Raw genomic sequence first — 16,402 nt, 5'->3', positions numbered from 1 at the left:
GAAAGAAGCCTATCATTTATGTGTTTGTTACTGTCTCTTTGCTTTAATATCACATCATTATTGTAAGCAAGTTTCACTGTCATGCAAGTGGTGGTCTTTCTTTCCAAGTTTCCCTATAAATATATCTGGTTATTGGGAAATATATCTGGTTATAGAAAAACAGGTGAGTGTTGGTGACAGGAGGAGCATCTGTCTATAGAAAATTTACCTCTGCAAATTTTGTCTGACCCATATCAGTATAGAAATTGTATTAAAATGATGAATATATATATATATATATATATATAATTATTAACTAAATGTTGTCATTCAGCTAATACCATTAATTTCTACTTTTATGCTATGATTGAAATTTCCCAGAAGGAAATAAAGAGCAACATGTTTACAGAAATTTCTTACTAGGAAATTTCTCTGTACGTGTTGCCCTTTATTGAGAATATCATGTGTTTGGAACAGCGTCTTATTGATAAATCAGGTGTTCCATTGCTTCAAATTCTTCTATTCTTACACAGATAAATTGCCTTCATTTTTATTTCCTCAATTATAATGCTGAAGAATTTTGTGTCTCGCTTTTTATAATGCTTGAGTAGTTTTAACACAGAATCATTTTTTTTTATTTATTATATTGTATCAGCATCCAATAGAAATATTTTTTGTCAAAATATTTGCACTAACTCATTATACATTAACACACCATTTTTTGCATTGAAATGTAAAGTTTTGATATGTAAGTTGGTGAATTCATTGGATGTAGCAGCATGTGATATGGATTATTATAATTTCAGTCTGCATATGAAAGTTTTAAGATTGGTTTATTCTACTAGAATTGTGTTACATTCTAGAAAAAAATATATGTATCACTATTGTTATCAACATACTTAAATTTAGTTAAAAAAAAGTATGCATTGCACTTAGATGTGGCTGAGTATCTTGCAGAAGTATCCTGCAATATAATATAAACTCTAACAATTTATGGAAAACATTTGGAATTTCTTGAATAATCAAACCCATTCCAGCTTAAAGCAATTTATGTAAACTGAAAAGATTTATAGGAATCTTTTGAAAATCATTTTAACTTAAAAATTAATTTATCTTTCTTGATATATTACCAGTTTCACTGCAACTCCATGACTTTCAAATTTAAAATTGAAATAACATTCATAAGTCTTTGACACTTGAATTTTATAATCGTTACAAAGTAATATAAGTTCATACAGGAATGTTAGTTTTTATATGTAAAATTAACATTTCTGGTCTATTCATTTATTTAGTATTAAAACTCAAATTTCAGTTCATTTCCTTTGATCTATTGCATTTTACTTTTTCAAATTTTATTATTATACAGAACAAGTCAGAACAAATCTTAGAACATTCTGCCACTTTAGAGTAAATGTTGATTTATAACTTACTTCTAAAAAATATTGCCATCTTTCTAGATAGGCTGTGATATTAATTTCTTTAATAAAAAAAAAACCTAGGTTAAGGAGTTTTTATAGGTTCTAATACCATTTAAGTATTTTTCTATCTGACAAAACTGTTTTTGTTAACTAAGGAGGATATCTATCAAGATCACAAATTTTTTTATAATTTCAAATTGGACAGATTTAATCAATATATTCATAACACCTTTACTTCTGATAACATGAATTAAATTTTAGTTACTAAAACACTTTGAAACTAGGTTTGACATCAAGTGTAACCAGTAACTTCTACTTTTACAGCACAATTTTTTTAATAGTCTTCGTTTTCTGAGTGATTAATTGTCTAATTGGTTAGGCAACTAGGCACCCAACCATATAGTCATGGGTTCAACTCCCAGTCCAGGAGGTGCATTGTGTCATTGTGCAAGGTATTTCACTTTATGTTGTTTCTGTGCACTCGCCAGGCCAGCAAAAAAAAAATAAATTAGTATTTAGACTAAGAACCTGGTCAATGTCAAGTTAACATGACAATGTTAGCAAGTCAATGGTATGAGCAAAATCTTTCAAGCATAAAAAGGTATCCTTTCAGTTATGGCTTTGCTTTCATTGTTTACATTTTATCATTTCATTGATTTAAAATAAGAAGTAAAAACAAAAATTGTTTAAAAAAGCCCGCCTTACTTGCTGTTTAGTTCCTAATCTACCCTTGATTGATTTGAGCATGAGTGTTATAGTTATGATCATTCTAATCCATTTTAACATTTGAAGGAAATTTGGTTGGTATATCTAGCAGATCAAGGAATTGTATGATAGCTTGAATTTTAAATGTAAAAGATGCTCACAGTTTTATTTGAAACCTAAGTCTCTAATACAGATCATTGTAACTATTATTGTATTGAAAATTAATGCATATCTTTTAAACTTCAGTGATTGAGATATACCTTGGAAAAGTCAGTGGTCTTTGTGTAACAAGAGAAAATATGACTAGTTATGTATGTAGTCTAAAATGTTTCACTGAAGTGAATAAAGAAATATATATATCTTTGGATAGTTTATTCACCTATTGTATATTTTATCCACATGATGATTACTTCTTATTTGTCACTGGTTAGTATTAAAAGAATCCAGTTACAAAACATTTGCTTTAATATTTTGTACAAATACCAAAATTTCTAAACTTACCTGAAAAACATGAAAAAATGGTTTGAAAACGGTTCTGTGTAAAAGTAACAGGAAAAACTATAGTCTCCTAATATCTCAAAAGTTTGCACTAAAGGTTAAAGACCAATGATTACTTGGATATGATTATGTGGAAGTAAATTATTTTAAGCTCTAAGTGAAAATAGCACTTAAAGATAGCTGTAGAACAAACATAGTTCTATTTCAATAAAACATTAGTTTCAGAAGAATAACCTATAATTTTTATATGCTGAACTCTAGATAATTCCTACAGCATAATTTATTAGTTTCATACATCTATTAACTTCGGACATAGTAGTTTAGTAGTTTCATATATATTACTGTTCACCACTTTGTATCACAATTGACATGTGATATACAAATATAAAGTCAGAATGGCTGAATGAATAAGATGTTCACTTTTAGATTTATAGGTTATAGCTCTATGTGTTGCACAGACCATTTATCTCATTTTACTTATTCAAAATCAGCTCAATATCAAACAGAACAGAATTGATGGCAATAGTGAAGCTTAGTGCTTTGTTTCACATATTTTCCTTAGATTCTGTCATGTCTTTTACTGAGATTAATGCTTGTTTCCTTTCCAAAATGTTTAGATAGCCAAATATTTTTTCTATTATGTGGTAAAACTTCAAGTAGATTATGTCTTTTTTGCTTTGGGAATGTTAAAAGTTTGAATGTCTTTATGTTTTTGTATAAATTCAGTCAATCTTTGTATAGACCAATGGTATTAGTTTATGAATATCTTTATAATAACATGGTTGGTTCTTATTTAGTGAACTTTTTCAGTCTACAATAATTATTTTGTCTTGTAAGTTTTTGTATTAGTTTAGTCTTACATTGACAATAGAAAATAAAATGATTCCAATATCTAAGTTTTTATAATTTAATTTTATACAGCAATTCCATTTTAAACTTAATCTGTGTAATTCTTTGTATAAACTTTCAGCAGACGTATTTAATCTTCACTTATACATAGGTGCTGACATATCTGTAAGATTAAGAAGTTGGTTTCACAACTATGTGGTTCCTGGACTGATTTCAATGTGTAACACCTTGCACAGGTGTCTTCCACTTCAGCATTTGGTTGACGTGTGCCTTGGGAATGTAATTTGGTGGGTAGAAACTGTGTGTGTGTGTACCAGTGTAAACTGATATGTCTTAGCCATCTGATAAATAGAAATCAATAAAATAACCACTTGACTGGAATACTTCCAGAATTGACATGATCAACCCAGAACCTTTAAAGGAAGGTCTCAGCATGAAACAACCAAAAACATATAATAATAAATCTGTCAATTTCATCCAAACTAGGTTACATCTTTTACATCCTGCTAATATGGAAGCTACTTATAGTATTCCTTCCTTTGGTACAAATCTCTCATCTTTTTCAGCTGATTAGATAATAAACCAATTTTCCCTTTAAGAAATCACAAAATCCCAATATCTCTGATTAGAGGTGGGCATTCTAAAAGTATAGTAGCAAGAGTAATACAAATTGGGAAGAACTCAGGGAGTGTTATCATTTCTGGCATTAATGGAGGTACCTGGCTCTATGTAAGGGGAAGATTTTATAATGTTTGTGTATGAAATACGATACTACATGGTAGCAAGATGTGGGCCTTGAATGTAGGGGATTTGCATAGTCTTGAAAGTGAGTATATTCAGTTGGATATACATTATGAGTGTGCTTGAATAACAAATACAAAAGAAGAGGAAAAAATAACTGGTTATAAGAGGAATGAGATGTAGTGTAAAAGTAAGAAGACTGCATTGCAGCAAACATTTGATGCACATGGAGAGATGCATATGGAGACTGCTTATAAATATAGGCATCCTCTATATGCAACACAGCTGTATAAATAAGTGCTAAGTACTCAAATTAAATGGAATTTCTAGAAGTAGAAGATCAAGTAATACATAGGATGCATTGATAAAACTGGCTTCAGAAGCCTCAACCTTATGAAGGAGATGCACAAAGGATTGCAACAAATGGCAAATACAGTGATACAGAAGACCCATCCAACTCATGCAAGCATAGAAAAGCACTCATAAAATGATTATAATGATGATGATGATTTCTATTATAGACACAAGGCTTGAAGCTTTGTGGGAGGTGGGCAACTGATTACAGGGACCCCCAGTGCTGAGCTGGTACTTATTTTATCAATCGCGGAAAGATGAATAGCAAAGTCAGCATGAGTAGCTTATGAACTTGGAATGTGAAGACAGACAAAATGCCACTATGCATTCTTTCTGATGTGCTAACAGTTCTGCCAGCTAGCTGCCTTAATAAACACTCTCTCTCTCTTTCTCACACAGCTCTTTTTCTATCACTCATTAGTGACATGCTTCATTTGTTTTCTTCCATCATTTCTCTCTTGTATTTAATTCCACAGTTGATTAGGATCATTTAGATAATACAATCTATCAATGACCTTCTAGAGAGCCTTTTTAGCTTATAAAGGAATTATTTTCATATGTACTCTTATGGCTAACTGCTACTATGCAAATGTTACATATGAAGATTTTTGCCTCTAAGCCTACCAGTGATTTTACTATGCCTCTTGTGCCTCTGCAGTTATTCATTCTCGTTTCTGACATGTTTTTCATACTATTCTTATTCGATCCCTTTACCAATAGTCATCATCTAGCTGTCTTTCACTCCCTCCTTCACTATTCTATCACTTCAGTTGTCTTTTTTTTTTCACCACCCTCTTGGTCATATTGCTTCTATTTAGTATGACCAACAGATATAATGTGACTTTATGTCACCTCCTCTTACTCTCTTGTTACTCAGGCTTTCCTGTCCTCCCTGCTCCACCCTAATCTCTCTTTGTCGCTTTTCTATTCTTCTTCTAGCTCTCTACTACAAAGTTGCTTGGGAAAGAAAGGCATGAATCAACAGAGACAACACAATAAAGAGAGGACCAATCTTTAGCTTGTTTTTTTGGCTAAGACAGACTATCTGATACTTGTGAGCAAATGAATAGACATTATGTAGGTTAGATAGTGGTGCAAATGATAGTAGTGATAGTGATGATAATGTGGTTGATGGTGATGATGATGTTGTTGATTAAATAGAATACGACACACTAAAGCAGCTTGGCTAATGTGTATGTAAAGAATGCTATAACAGATTCTTTTTGTCATTGTATGAGATTGCAACGTATAAATTTGTCTTCATAATTCTTATACCTACAAGCATACAGGCTATTAAATGCATATCAAAAATCATTGTTTTTTCCCCCACCCCCATTTGTTTATATACATTAAACCCTGAAGAAAGTACATTTTCAGTTAGGGGATTTCTCTATAGTCAGATTCTTAATCAAGAAGCATGGGAATCACATATTGTTAATCATCATTGAAGTCTGGTTCTTGGTAATCCCCAAGTTTCTGAACTCAGTTCAGTTTTGTTCTGTTTATTTTTGATATTTGTTATTAAGACAGAAGGAAAGAAAACAATTTCCACTCTCAAGATTTTCAGCTGCAAGAAACTACCTTCTCTGTTAAGGCAATAAATATTTCTGTTGCACAACTACACTGTTTGACCATTAATGTCTGTGTGTAGCTGCAATTTTTCATTTAAGAAGTAAATATTGTAATTTTAAATTGTTTTATTTGTAATTAAAATTAAATTAAAATTGGTTAGTTATCAGTAATTATGAATTGGAATGGTTTTAATGAGAGGATTTAATATTATCTGTTGATTAAAAAAAGCATTTGAAGCAAAAGTGAATTATTGCAGATGCACATGCACATACACACAAAATAGAAAAAAACAACTGTATTTCTGCAATGATTTTAAAACTATATTAGAGATTATTTTGAACTATTATTTCTTTTTTCTGGAATTATTATTTTACTAAAAGAATTGTAAAATGATAGTCACCATATTCTATTGAAAACACACGCTGGTATATGTATAAGCTGAAAAGAAAAAGCCATAAACTTCATGTGCTGTACCTAAATTAAGATATGGACACACAAGTGTAGTGGGACCACAGGTAGACTTATAGAAAACTAATCTTCATCTGTAACAGAAGCACTAAAGCAGTATGTACTATGAGCATATAACCGTTTTCCATGTTATAATGGGCTTAATCAAAATGCTGTAAATTTTAATTTAGTTAACATTTATTGTGATTAAAGAACCCCTTGATTCAAAGAATTCCTATTTGCTATTTTGTCTCACATTTCTTATTCTTGTTAAAATATAAATTTCAAATTCAGACAAATCAGTAATCTTGTATTGTCATATCATGAAATATTTGGTCATAGCAAAATCAATAAACAATATAAATTCATTAATTTATGTAGTATTCATTTACTTAGATATTGATTAGTAACTGATCATTATTTTACTTTTTTCTTTGTATAGAAGCATTTTTTGACACAAACCATCAGGCTTACTTCTTACTTAAATTTATACAACTTGCCTCTCCTAAAATTACAATTTTCTGAATGCTGAATATTCCTAATTACTGGGTTTAACTTCTTTTTCTCAATGGAGATTTTAAAAATTCATAAGGTCCATTTCATTTTAAATGTGTGAAACCAAAGTGTAGTGTTATATTTTCCTTGATTTTTGCTGTTTGAGCTTCTATCAATATGTAATATAGAAGTTATTAATATACAAATTTAGTATTATTTGCTATATTTATATCGAACTTCTGTCCTACTCAAATCCTGTTGTTATTCCAGATTCCATCCTTCATAAAATCCTATTATTGACCTTGTTTTCACATACCTGTATTCTTCTGATAATTATTTTTAGTGCTGTGAAACAGCTGATATGGTAGAAATAATAGAGTGTTATACAAAATGCCTCGTGACTTATGTTCTGAGTTCAAATAAACTTTTTTTCATTCCATGAAGTTCTATAAAATAAGTAGTGTGCTTCATTACATTGGCTGTGTATTGCTTCTGTTAAGTCTGTGCAGTAAGAAATTACATTTGTTACACATGTTACCACTTTTTAACAATTTTTTTCTCCTTTCTTACTGTGTTCTTCTTGTAAGAAAAAAAACAGCAACAACAAAAGACAATGAACAATAATTACTCAAAATGTCTTTCACAAAAGTAAAACTCCAGAATAATATGGAGTTAACAACCTAATATATTGTTTTGTCTATTCCCCTTCTTTATTCATTAATATGTCGATTAGTGTTTGTATATATATGAATTAAACATCAGTATAACTTACCTTGCTCAGGCTATCAGCATGTAATATAGTATAAATGTATGAATACATTTTCAACAAATGTATGTATTCCTATGGTGTCATCTGAACATAAGAGAGTAGTTGGATTGGTGATAATGCATTCGACTTAAAATATTGTGACTGGCACAATATTTGTATTCATGAGCTTCATATTTAATGCAGCTTGCCTTAAGCAACCTGGTTTAAAAATATAGGCCGTCATTAATCAGTTAGTTGAGAGAAGGCTATTAGCATCTAGCTTTAAAATAAATTGCTGCTATAATTCATGTAAATATCTTAGTCTCATTATAACATGGCAGACAAATGATAATTAAATACATAAATTATATCTACTATAGTCGTCAAAATATATTCTGATTTCTCTCAAGAAATTATAGGTATATAATATAGAGAAACGGGTTGAAAAATAAATCAATATTCTGAATATAATCTGTTATTTTCTCTTTACAACTATTGGGTGCAAGAGAATGTTTGTCATGGTTTTCTTTAAATTAGTACAGTATATGAAAGCACATAGCTATTATAATTCTTCATGATCTTTCTTGTAACTTCTATACCTTCAACTTTCTTCTTCAAGTCTTTCAGCTTTTTTTTTCATCTTTAGTTTCCGTTAATGCCCTTGATTTTGTTCGTTCAGTATTTTATGTTATATATTTACATAAAAGAAGAATATGTCTTTATAAGCATGCCAGTTGCGGAGTAGATTTCAACATTGTCATGAAAGCAAAACTATTAAGGATTGAAAACATACTCACATATATAAACAACTTGAGTTGCACATAGATAGCTACTCTCATATACATGTATACTTACATTTGACTGTACATACACACACATACATACATAGTTTGTGCACATACATTAATTTGATAACAGTCTGTAATAATATTCAAGTTAAATGCAGTTAGCATCCATATATCTTGGAAGCATGTAGCAATCAAAACTATGAAGTAAAACTATGTTTTCATTTCCATCAGCATAAAAGTGTTCGTGACTGTAAGAATGTGAGAATATTGTAAGTGAGAGAAATTCCTGATTTTTGTCATCAGAATCTCTCTCTTTAATTGATGTCTCTGGGCATTATATTATTATCGGCATGGCAAGATTCTATCAAAAATGGATCCTGTAAGGCAAGAGCTACAAAGATCTGAAACAAATCTGATACAAAATAACAAACCCCATAATATATCATTATCACCATCACCACTATTTACTCATCATCATCATCATCATCTGTGTTGTTGTTATCATCATCATCAGCATCATCAAGTAAGTGAGGAATGAATACAGCACTTTGTTTAAAAGGATGTTATCTCTTAAACATTTGTTTTTCATTTATGATGTTCAGTTTATTTTCTGTATATTATATACATTTATGGAATAGCTGTTAACTTCTTATGCATAATCGTGTTCCTAATAGCTTCCATTTATATATATAGTGTCATTTTTGCTCCTGTAGATGGATTTTATCAAAAATATGTTTCATTTTAAGTGAAATCATTTTAAGAAAATTTTAATTTCTGATAAAAGATATAAAAAAGTTTGATCAAGTGATTGAGATTTTGCATTATTCACTTGAAGGCCATAAGCTCAAAGTTTATTACCAGTAATGTGTTGTGCCCTTAGATAAACCTCTTTACTTGACTTAATTAACCTTGCAGAAAATTATAAAGTGATAAATGGATTTGACAGGAAAAATACGTTGCTATAAAATGCATATGGCTAAATATTTCATGCAATTAATTCAGGTTCTGATCCTGTTCAGTTACCCAAGAGTTGTTAAAAGAGGTGTCCAGTTTATTTTATTTTGATAATGTGGTATAACAGTGAGATCTATAAATCTCATTTTTGTGTTAAAAATTATTTTTCAACATAACCAAACACACTCCAGTGTATTTTTAAAATTTTGTCTATGGAGAGTATGTGGCATCCCTGACTTCTGTATGCTTTCCCATTCTGGTAGACTTCATATTGATGATGTTTTGTTTAAATCTTTATAGATTGATGTGTACACAAAAAACATAGGTAAGAAAAAGGTGGGTACTGATCTAAGGAAAAATGATTGATTGAAGTGTTTAACACAATGAATAGAAATTGATGAAAGAAGGATCTTTTTATTTTTATTTGGTTCAGCCATTAGATTGTGCTATGCCAGGGCACCAATTTCAATTTTTAATTGAATGAATTGACCCAGGTGCTTAATGTTTTAAAGTCTGGTACTTATTCTATCGGCCTCTTTCATAGAACCACTAGGTTATAGGGACATAAACACACCAACACCAGTTGACAAGCAGTTGTGGGAGACAAGGACACACACACACACACACATGGCAGACTTCTATTCAGTTTCTCTCTGCCAAATCCACTCACAAGGTTTTGGTCAGCCTCAGGCTATAGTAGAAAACACTTGCCCAAGCTCTTAAGAAGTGGAACTGAGCCTGAAATCATTTGGTTGGGAAGCAAGATTCTTACCACACAGCCATACCGTTGTGTGTTAAGGTAGGGTGAGAGAAGAGAGGTAAATGTGTTGGGTAACTTGGTTATAATGTCCCCCACATTATGGAGTTTAGTGTAAACAAAAGAGCATAAAAGACATAACTAAACCATGGCACAATTCTGAGTTTGTTAAAATTTAGGCTGCAAAAACACCTGATGAACTAGCATCCAGTTCATGAGATATGATGAATAGAACCAACTAGAAGACAACATAATATGGTTTGCTTTATAGTTCAAGATAACAGTCTTGCTTTCATCAAGTTATCAAAAGCAGGAGAACCATCTGTGATCTCTGTAGATCTCTGAAGAGACACTTTGCAGAAATAATACTACTGATTCTTGAAAATTGTAGGAGACACTAGAATGTTACTGTTTAGGATTGTTTCAATCACCTTTGAGTTGTTGAAACTAGTGGAAGTAGAGAAGGAACTGGTAGGTTCAAAGTAATAGCCTTCCTTGAGAATTGCACATAGTGTCATGTTACTCCATAGCTTGGGTGAGATACTACCTTTAGAGAGAGAGAGAGAGATTTAAGAGTTTGGTAAGATTAGTGCTATCTCAGGAAATAACCCTTCTAAGAATTGGTTGCTTTATTGAACAGGAGTGACTGGAGAATTGTTCAAGTAAAGCAACCAACTTTGTGTATGTGATATTGAGGCTGATGGAGCAGAGATGGAGAGTATGTAAAAGCTTTGTTGAATTTTTGCTCTGTTGTGTTGGAAGCAGGAGTGCCAGCAAATTCAATGCCTTTTATGGTGCTACATATAACGCTATCTTGGTTGTAGAACGGTACACAGTGGTTGGAATAGTTTGGATGTTCAGGAGTGACTATAAATTTTGTATGCTTTTGAAAAAAAAATTTATGTAAAATTAGCCTGAACAAGAGAGATGATACGAAGATATGGAATGAATGAGTTGTGTCTCAGAAGTGACTAGTCAGTGTTGTTTCTGTGTTAATAGTAGGTGTTGTATAGGTTTAAGTTTGGACTAAAGGTAACAAAAATTAGAAGTAAAGGGAGAATTGTCCAATAGTTTATTTTTTAAAAAAAATTCTATTTGATTTCTCTAATTTTCAATATATTGTTTTTACAATTAGATAATCTGTTTATTTTCATATATTTAGAAATAAAATCTACATTGCTTTTTTTGTTTCTGTATTTTTCAGGTAAGTGGTAATGGAAAACTCACATTTATAAGAGCAGATAATACCTTTTCTTGCAAATATGTGAAAGGAACCCATTTCAGTTTTAGCTGAAATTTGCAGTATCCTATGGTAATGGTAAATTCTGTGTTTTATGATTTATAAAAAGAAGATAAAAGAACATATAGAAATAATCATCATGGTAAAAACCCCACTAATTTAGTAATCCTCACAGTCATTGAGGCAATGTAAATTGTTAAGAAATTGCATGCTGACCTCATGATACCTCTTATAATACTGCTTGAAGAAAAGCTGAACTATCTAACCATTTGAGAAACTAAAGCATTAAGACAAGCTAATGCTATCTGAATTGTAAGGATCTATAAGGCCAGTGCAGATTTCTGGTTTTCAATAGTATTAAGAGGATTTGATAGAAATCTTCTCTTTGTTAGTTTGTTTTTCAGCTTCAACTTTTCCCATTGAATACTATACTGCAATCATCTTCACAACATTGTTGTTTGTTTTATGGCTCTAGGTCACTCCTACTGATTGGGCCTAACCTGTCCATGACCATCCCTCATTCTTTTTTCAGGCATCTAAAACTGCAATGTCCAATATGTCCTTTCTTTTCAAAGAAAGTTATTTTACTATTTGAAGACTGTTTGGTTACTATTTCTAAAACTTCAAGCAAACACAATGCAGCTCCTCATGTTGTTGCTGATATTAGTTAATTATAATATCTGTAGTGCTTATTTAGAGCTAGATATGTCACAGTATTATTTTGGCCAAGGATGCAATAAATACATTACTGCTGATAGGAATTGAAACATTTTTAAGCTCAAATTTTCTCCAGGAATATTATTACTTTATAAAACAAATATATTAGATGGTTAACCATTACACTATTGTGTTGACCATTCATACAAAATTCCCTGGATATCTGAAAATGACTTTGCTTATGAATGGAAATGAAAGTTCAAAATCTAGTATATCTGAATTAACTGCAAGCATAAAACTTAAACTATTTACAGTTGTTTATGAATTAATGTGTATTTACTTTTACTCTCATCGAGTTATCTGTTTTACATGGATATGGCTGTATCAGAGTGGTTACAGCTGTCCCCATAACAACAATATACAAGAAGCATGTTAGCATGTATAATAAAACATTATGCTGAAAGGATCTTCCTATATAATGCCCCAAAAAACCAGTATGATATATTTCTGGCATCTCTTCTGTTTTAGCTTTTTTAAAATTTAATATTACCTAGATAATACAATGATCCACAAGAAATGAATATTTCCTGATGTTTGTAATCTCCAAAATGAGAATGGTTATTATGGAAACAAATAGAGTATTGGATTATACAGTATCTAATACACACACGCACACAAGAACATGCATATGCAGCATTTAAAAAAATGCATTTTTGTTGATATACAATGTGATGTTTGTAATAACAAAATAATAAACTTTAACAGTAATGTAAGAATGTGTGTATGATCTTAGGAAGGGCATCCAGTTGTAGAAACCAAGTCAAAATGAAATATTTGAGCCAGATGTGGTTATCTGATCCATGAAGGAGAGCAATAATGTCCTGTCTAATGCATGCCTCTATTATGGAAAAAGGCATAAACAATGTTAATGTGACACACCCACACAAACACATATACAATATAAACTAAAAAATTCAGATTTAGGTTGTTGCAAATTAAGGAATATACAAAAACAGTTTATATAACAAGAAATGAGACATAGCTAGGCAGGGTTCATAATAAAATGATTTGTGATACTTCATTTCCAAAACACTTGTTTCCATTCTTTCACTTAGCATGAGAATGTTTTTTTGTTTTCTTCTTTATATAGGAGATTTCTCTAAATACATGAAACAACAAAGGAAAACAATGGAAGTGATGATATATATAGACATCACATAATTAATTCAAAATATACTATTTCCCGACTTGCTTTACATTGATTCTAATTTCCTCTTCTTGAGGTACCTTTTAATTAAGAGAAATTCTCAATTGATATTACTCTAGAGGAATAGAAACAAGATCGAATATTACTGTGGATATTCTGGTACCATTATTAATTTCATTTATATTACCTAATCAATTCCCACTGACAATCTATCAGTGCTGTATTGTTTTTAGTGTAACAATTAAGTAGTTATTAGTATCTAATCATAAGTTCAACATATAAAAATGTAAATATACAAGCAAATAGAATTATATTAATTATGAAGTAAAATAACGTTGTCTTTTACATCAACCAATATAATTATTTGTGATGAACATCTAATGTTTTTATGAAGCATTGGATAGAATGTTTTAGAATTTTGAGTGGCTGATCAACGTTACTATATCTTGTGTCATTTGGCTAGTATTTACCCTAATTTAATATTATTGTTAATCAGAATTCATGTTAATTGCTATTAAAAGCCATTGATGAAACATAAAGGAAATGAAGCAAATCCTCAAATAAACTATGAAAAGTATTTTTCTAAGAGAGTTTCAGAATTGAAAGTAAATTTATATAAGAGGGAGAGAGAGAGAGGAAATGTTCTTGCCAACTTGTAAGTTTGTATTTTATTTTGGTACGTGTTTTTCTGCCAAGATAGGTTGATAATGAAAGATTAGATGGAAAGGTGCTAAGCTGGTAGAGATAAGATATTCTGACTTTTAGTGAATAATTGTTTGTCATTAATTGTTTGAAAGATTAACTAGAAAATTTAGTGTATTTTGTAAAATTTATGGAATCAGAAGAGTAAGGTGGCATGAAAACAATGTACAGTAGTGTTGTTCACAGTAGATAATTCTCCATCTTGGCATATTTTATTTGTTTAATTTTTAAGTGAATATTGTTTATAATCTCTTTAGGTACATGTTTTACTTGGGTTACTGTCTTCAATTCTGCTCTTCCTTTCATCTCTCAATCTTTCTCCATCCATTCACATCAAACATTGATTTATTACATAGATATAAGACTTCCGATTTGGTGGATGGGTGCCACAAATAAACTAAATTCCATTGTTCAATTAGTATTTACTAGCAGTATAGCCTGGCATTGCCTGGGATTAAGTTAGGATTATTAAGTGATCAAGCACTATATTTCAAACCAAAATAAGTGACACTAACATCAAATTTGAGCGAAATCTGTTGAAATTGGTAAATGTTTGGCTGAAAATGGGTTGCAGGCAATTTGATTGTTTTTTGTTTTTTTTGAGAACTTAAAGCATTCAATGATCCCATGAATCCTAAGTAATGCTGGCATCAGGTTTGAGCAAAATATGTCAAAATTGGTAAAAGTTATGGTTGAAAATGGGGTGTAGTCAATTTTAGTGGGAAATCCTATAAGGAATCGGTTTATCAATTTTTTTATCCTGTTTGAATGGAAAACCCCAAATGGATGCCTGCCACCAATAGTGTTTGACCTTGGGATTTGTTGATGGACATGGCAAAGCATGGTCTCACTAGGAACTGCGATCTGTGAAAGTTAAACGGCATGTCTGACCCCGAGGGATAAAACTGCATCCTTGAAATGAAAACATTTTCACCCCTCCTACACCCTGTAATAATGTGGGGCATCAGGGACTTGATTACTAAGCGGGTCCCGTTGCACTGTTTAGGTGGAAGCAAGTTTCTGATTAGCATAATTGGGCATCCAACCCTTAGCCTAAGAACGTGATGTGGAAGCCCTGCTGGCTCCAATGAGTTGAGAAACTCGATAGGGTAATTGACAATGTCTTGGGGGTCAGAGGTCTGGTCAATCGATTTGTAGATGCGCTCCTCACCTGGAATTCGGCTTATGAGCTGGTCATTGATAGCTTTGACAGCTACAGTTTTGGGGGCCAGGTTGGTTCTTTCACTGAACCAATTGATGTCTGCATATTACTTTCCAGATTGGGGAATACTGTTTCTAAAAGATCGGAAGGGTTGTCCACGGTGTTGCACAGTTCAGAGATGGATATGTCACCGCTATCATTCCTAGGAACCTTGCCTTCTCCAAGGGTTAAAATGTCTTCAGCAAATGCTGCAGACATGCTATCACCAAGCAAGTGTGGAGGCATGTTTGTGCTTAGGCTTAAGGTCTTAACCTTGGGCCACAACGTGGATGACTTAAGGCATGCATACACTTCATCAGCCCAGCTTCCCTTAGGGATGATAGGAAGGGTTTGCCAAAGATCTCCTGGAAGCAATAGAGTTGCACCACCCATAGAAGCTGTAGAATCCCTGATACCTTTCAGTGACCAGTCCAGTGCCTCAGGGGCACCCTTATTGGTCATTGTGTCCCATACAATGAGAAGGCACTGTCTAAGAACTTCAGCTTCCTCTGAATTTTTGCCAATGTTGCAAATAGAAACCTCAGCCTTCACCAAATCTAAAGGCAGCTTGAATGCTGAGTGTGCCGTTCTACCTCCCGGCAATAATGTAGCAGTGATTCCCGAGGAAGCAATGGCTAGTGCAATTTGTTTCTTGTGACGAATCTTAGCAAGTATTAATTGTGTTACAAAGGATTTTCCGGTACCTCCAGGAGCATCGAGGAAAAAAATGCCACCCACCTGTTTTTCAACAGCACTGACAGCAGTTTTGTACACCAGCTTCTGAGCAGGGAGCAGTTTCGGTTCATTTACTCTCAGGTACTCTGCAAGGCCATCAGCGTCCTACGACAACTCCAGAAGTAACTTTGGTGGGAGTGTGTTAATGAGGATGGCAAACCAAATGCGTTCAATGCTGCCCCACCTATTTCGGGCAGAGCATCCTAGATTTCAATCAGCGCATTATTGCAGATCAGGTCATTGTATCCAATGTCAGCATTAGGGCACTGTTGCTTTGTCAATCATCATTTGCCTTGACCATCGAAAAAGCAAAATTACGTACAGAGAATTTCATAAACAGAAATGAATGGAAAAA

At 32.1% G+C, this 16,402-nt stretch overlaps 1 protein-coding gene and 1 long non-coding RNA gene across 4 annotated transcripts in view; both read right to left on the bottom strand.

Moving 5' to 3' along the window:
* The window catches only part of LOC128247566 (uncharacterized), a 64,246-nt gene extending 56,154 nt beyond the window's left edge, over nucleotides 1–8,092 (bottom strand). For all 3 annotated transcript variants that reach the window (XR_008263887.1, XR_008263888.1, XR_008263886.1), the window contains exons 1-2: nucleotides 7,831–8,092; nucleotides 6,517–6,554 (exon numbers count right to left, since the gene is read on the bottom strand). This is a non-coding gene — a long non-coding RNA (uncharacterized LOC128247566). The remainder of the gene's footprint in view (nucleotides 1–6,516; nucleotides 6,555–7,830) is intronic.
* Nucleotides 8,093–15,324: 7,232 nt separating this feature from the next.
* The window catches only part of LOC106883834 (uncharacterized), a 14,857-nt gene continuing 13,779 nt past the window's right edge, over nucleotides 15,325–16,402 (bottom strand). The window contains exon 4 of the mRNA XM_014934972.1: nucleotides 15,325–16,133. Coding sequence (XP_014790458.1) covers nucleotides 15,325–16,133 — 809 coding nt within the window. The remainder of the gene's footprint in view (nucleotides 16,134–16,402) is intronic.

This window comes from Octopus bimaculoides, chromosome 4, assembly GCF_001194135.2.
Source record: "Octopus bimaculoides isolate UCB-OBI-ISO-001 chromosome 4, ASM119413v2, whole genome shotgun sequence".
NCBI classification, from domain to species: Eukaryota; Metazoa; Mollusca; class Cephalopoda; order Octopoda; family Octopodidae; genus Octopus; species Octopus bimaculoides.
Note: the sequence above shows the minus strand (reverse complement) of the source record. Positions and strands in the feature narration are given on the sequence as shown.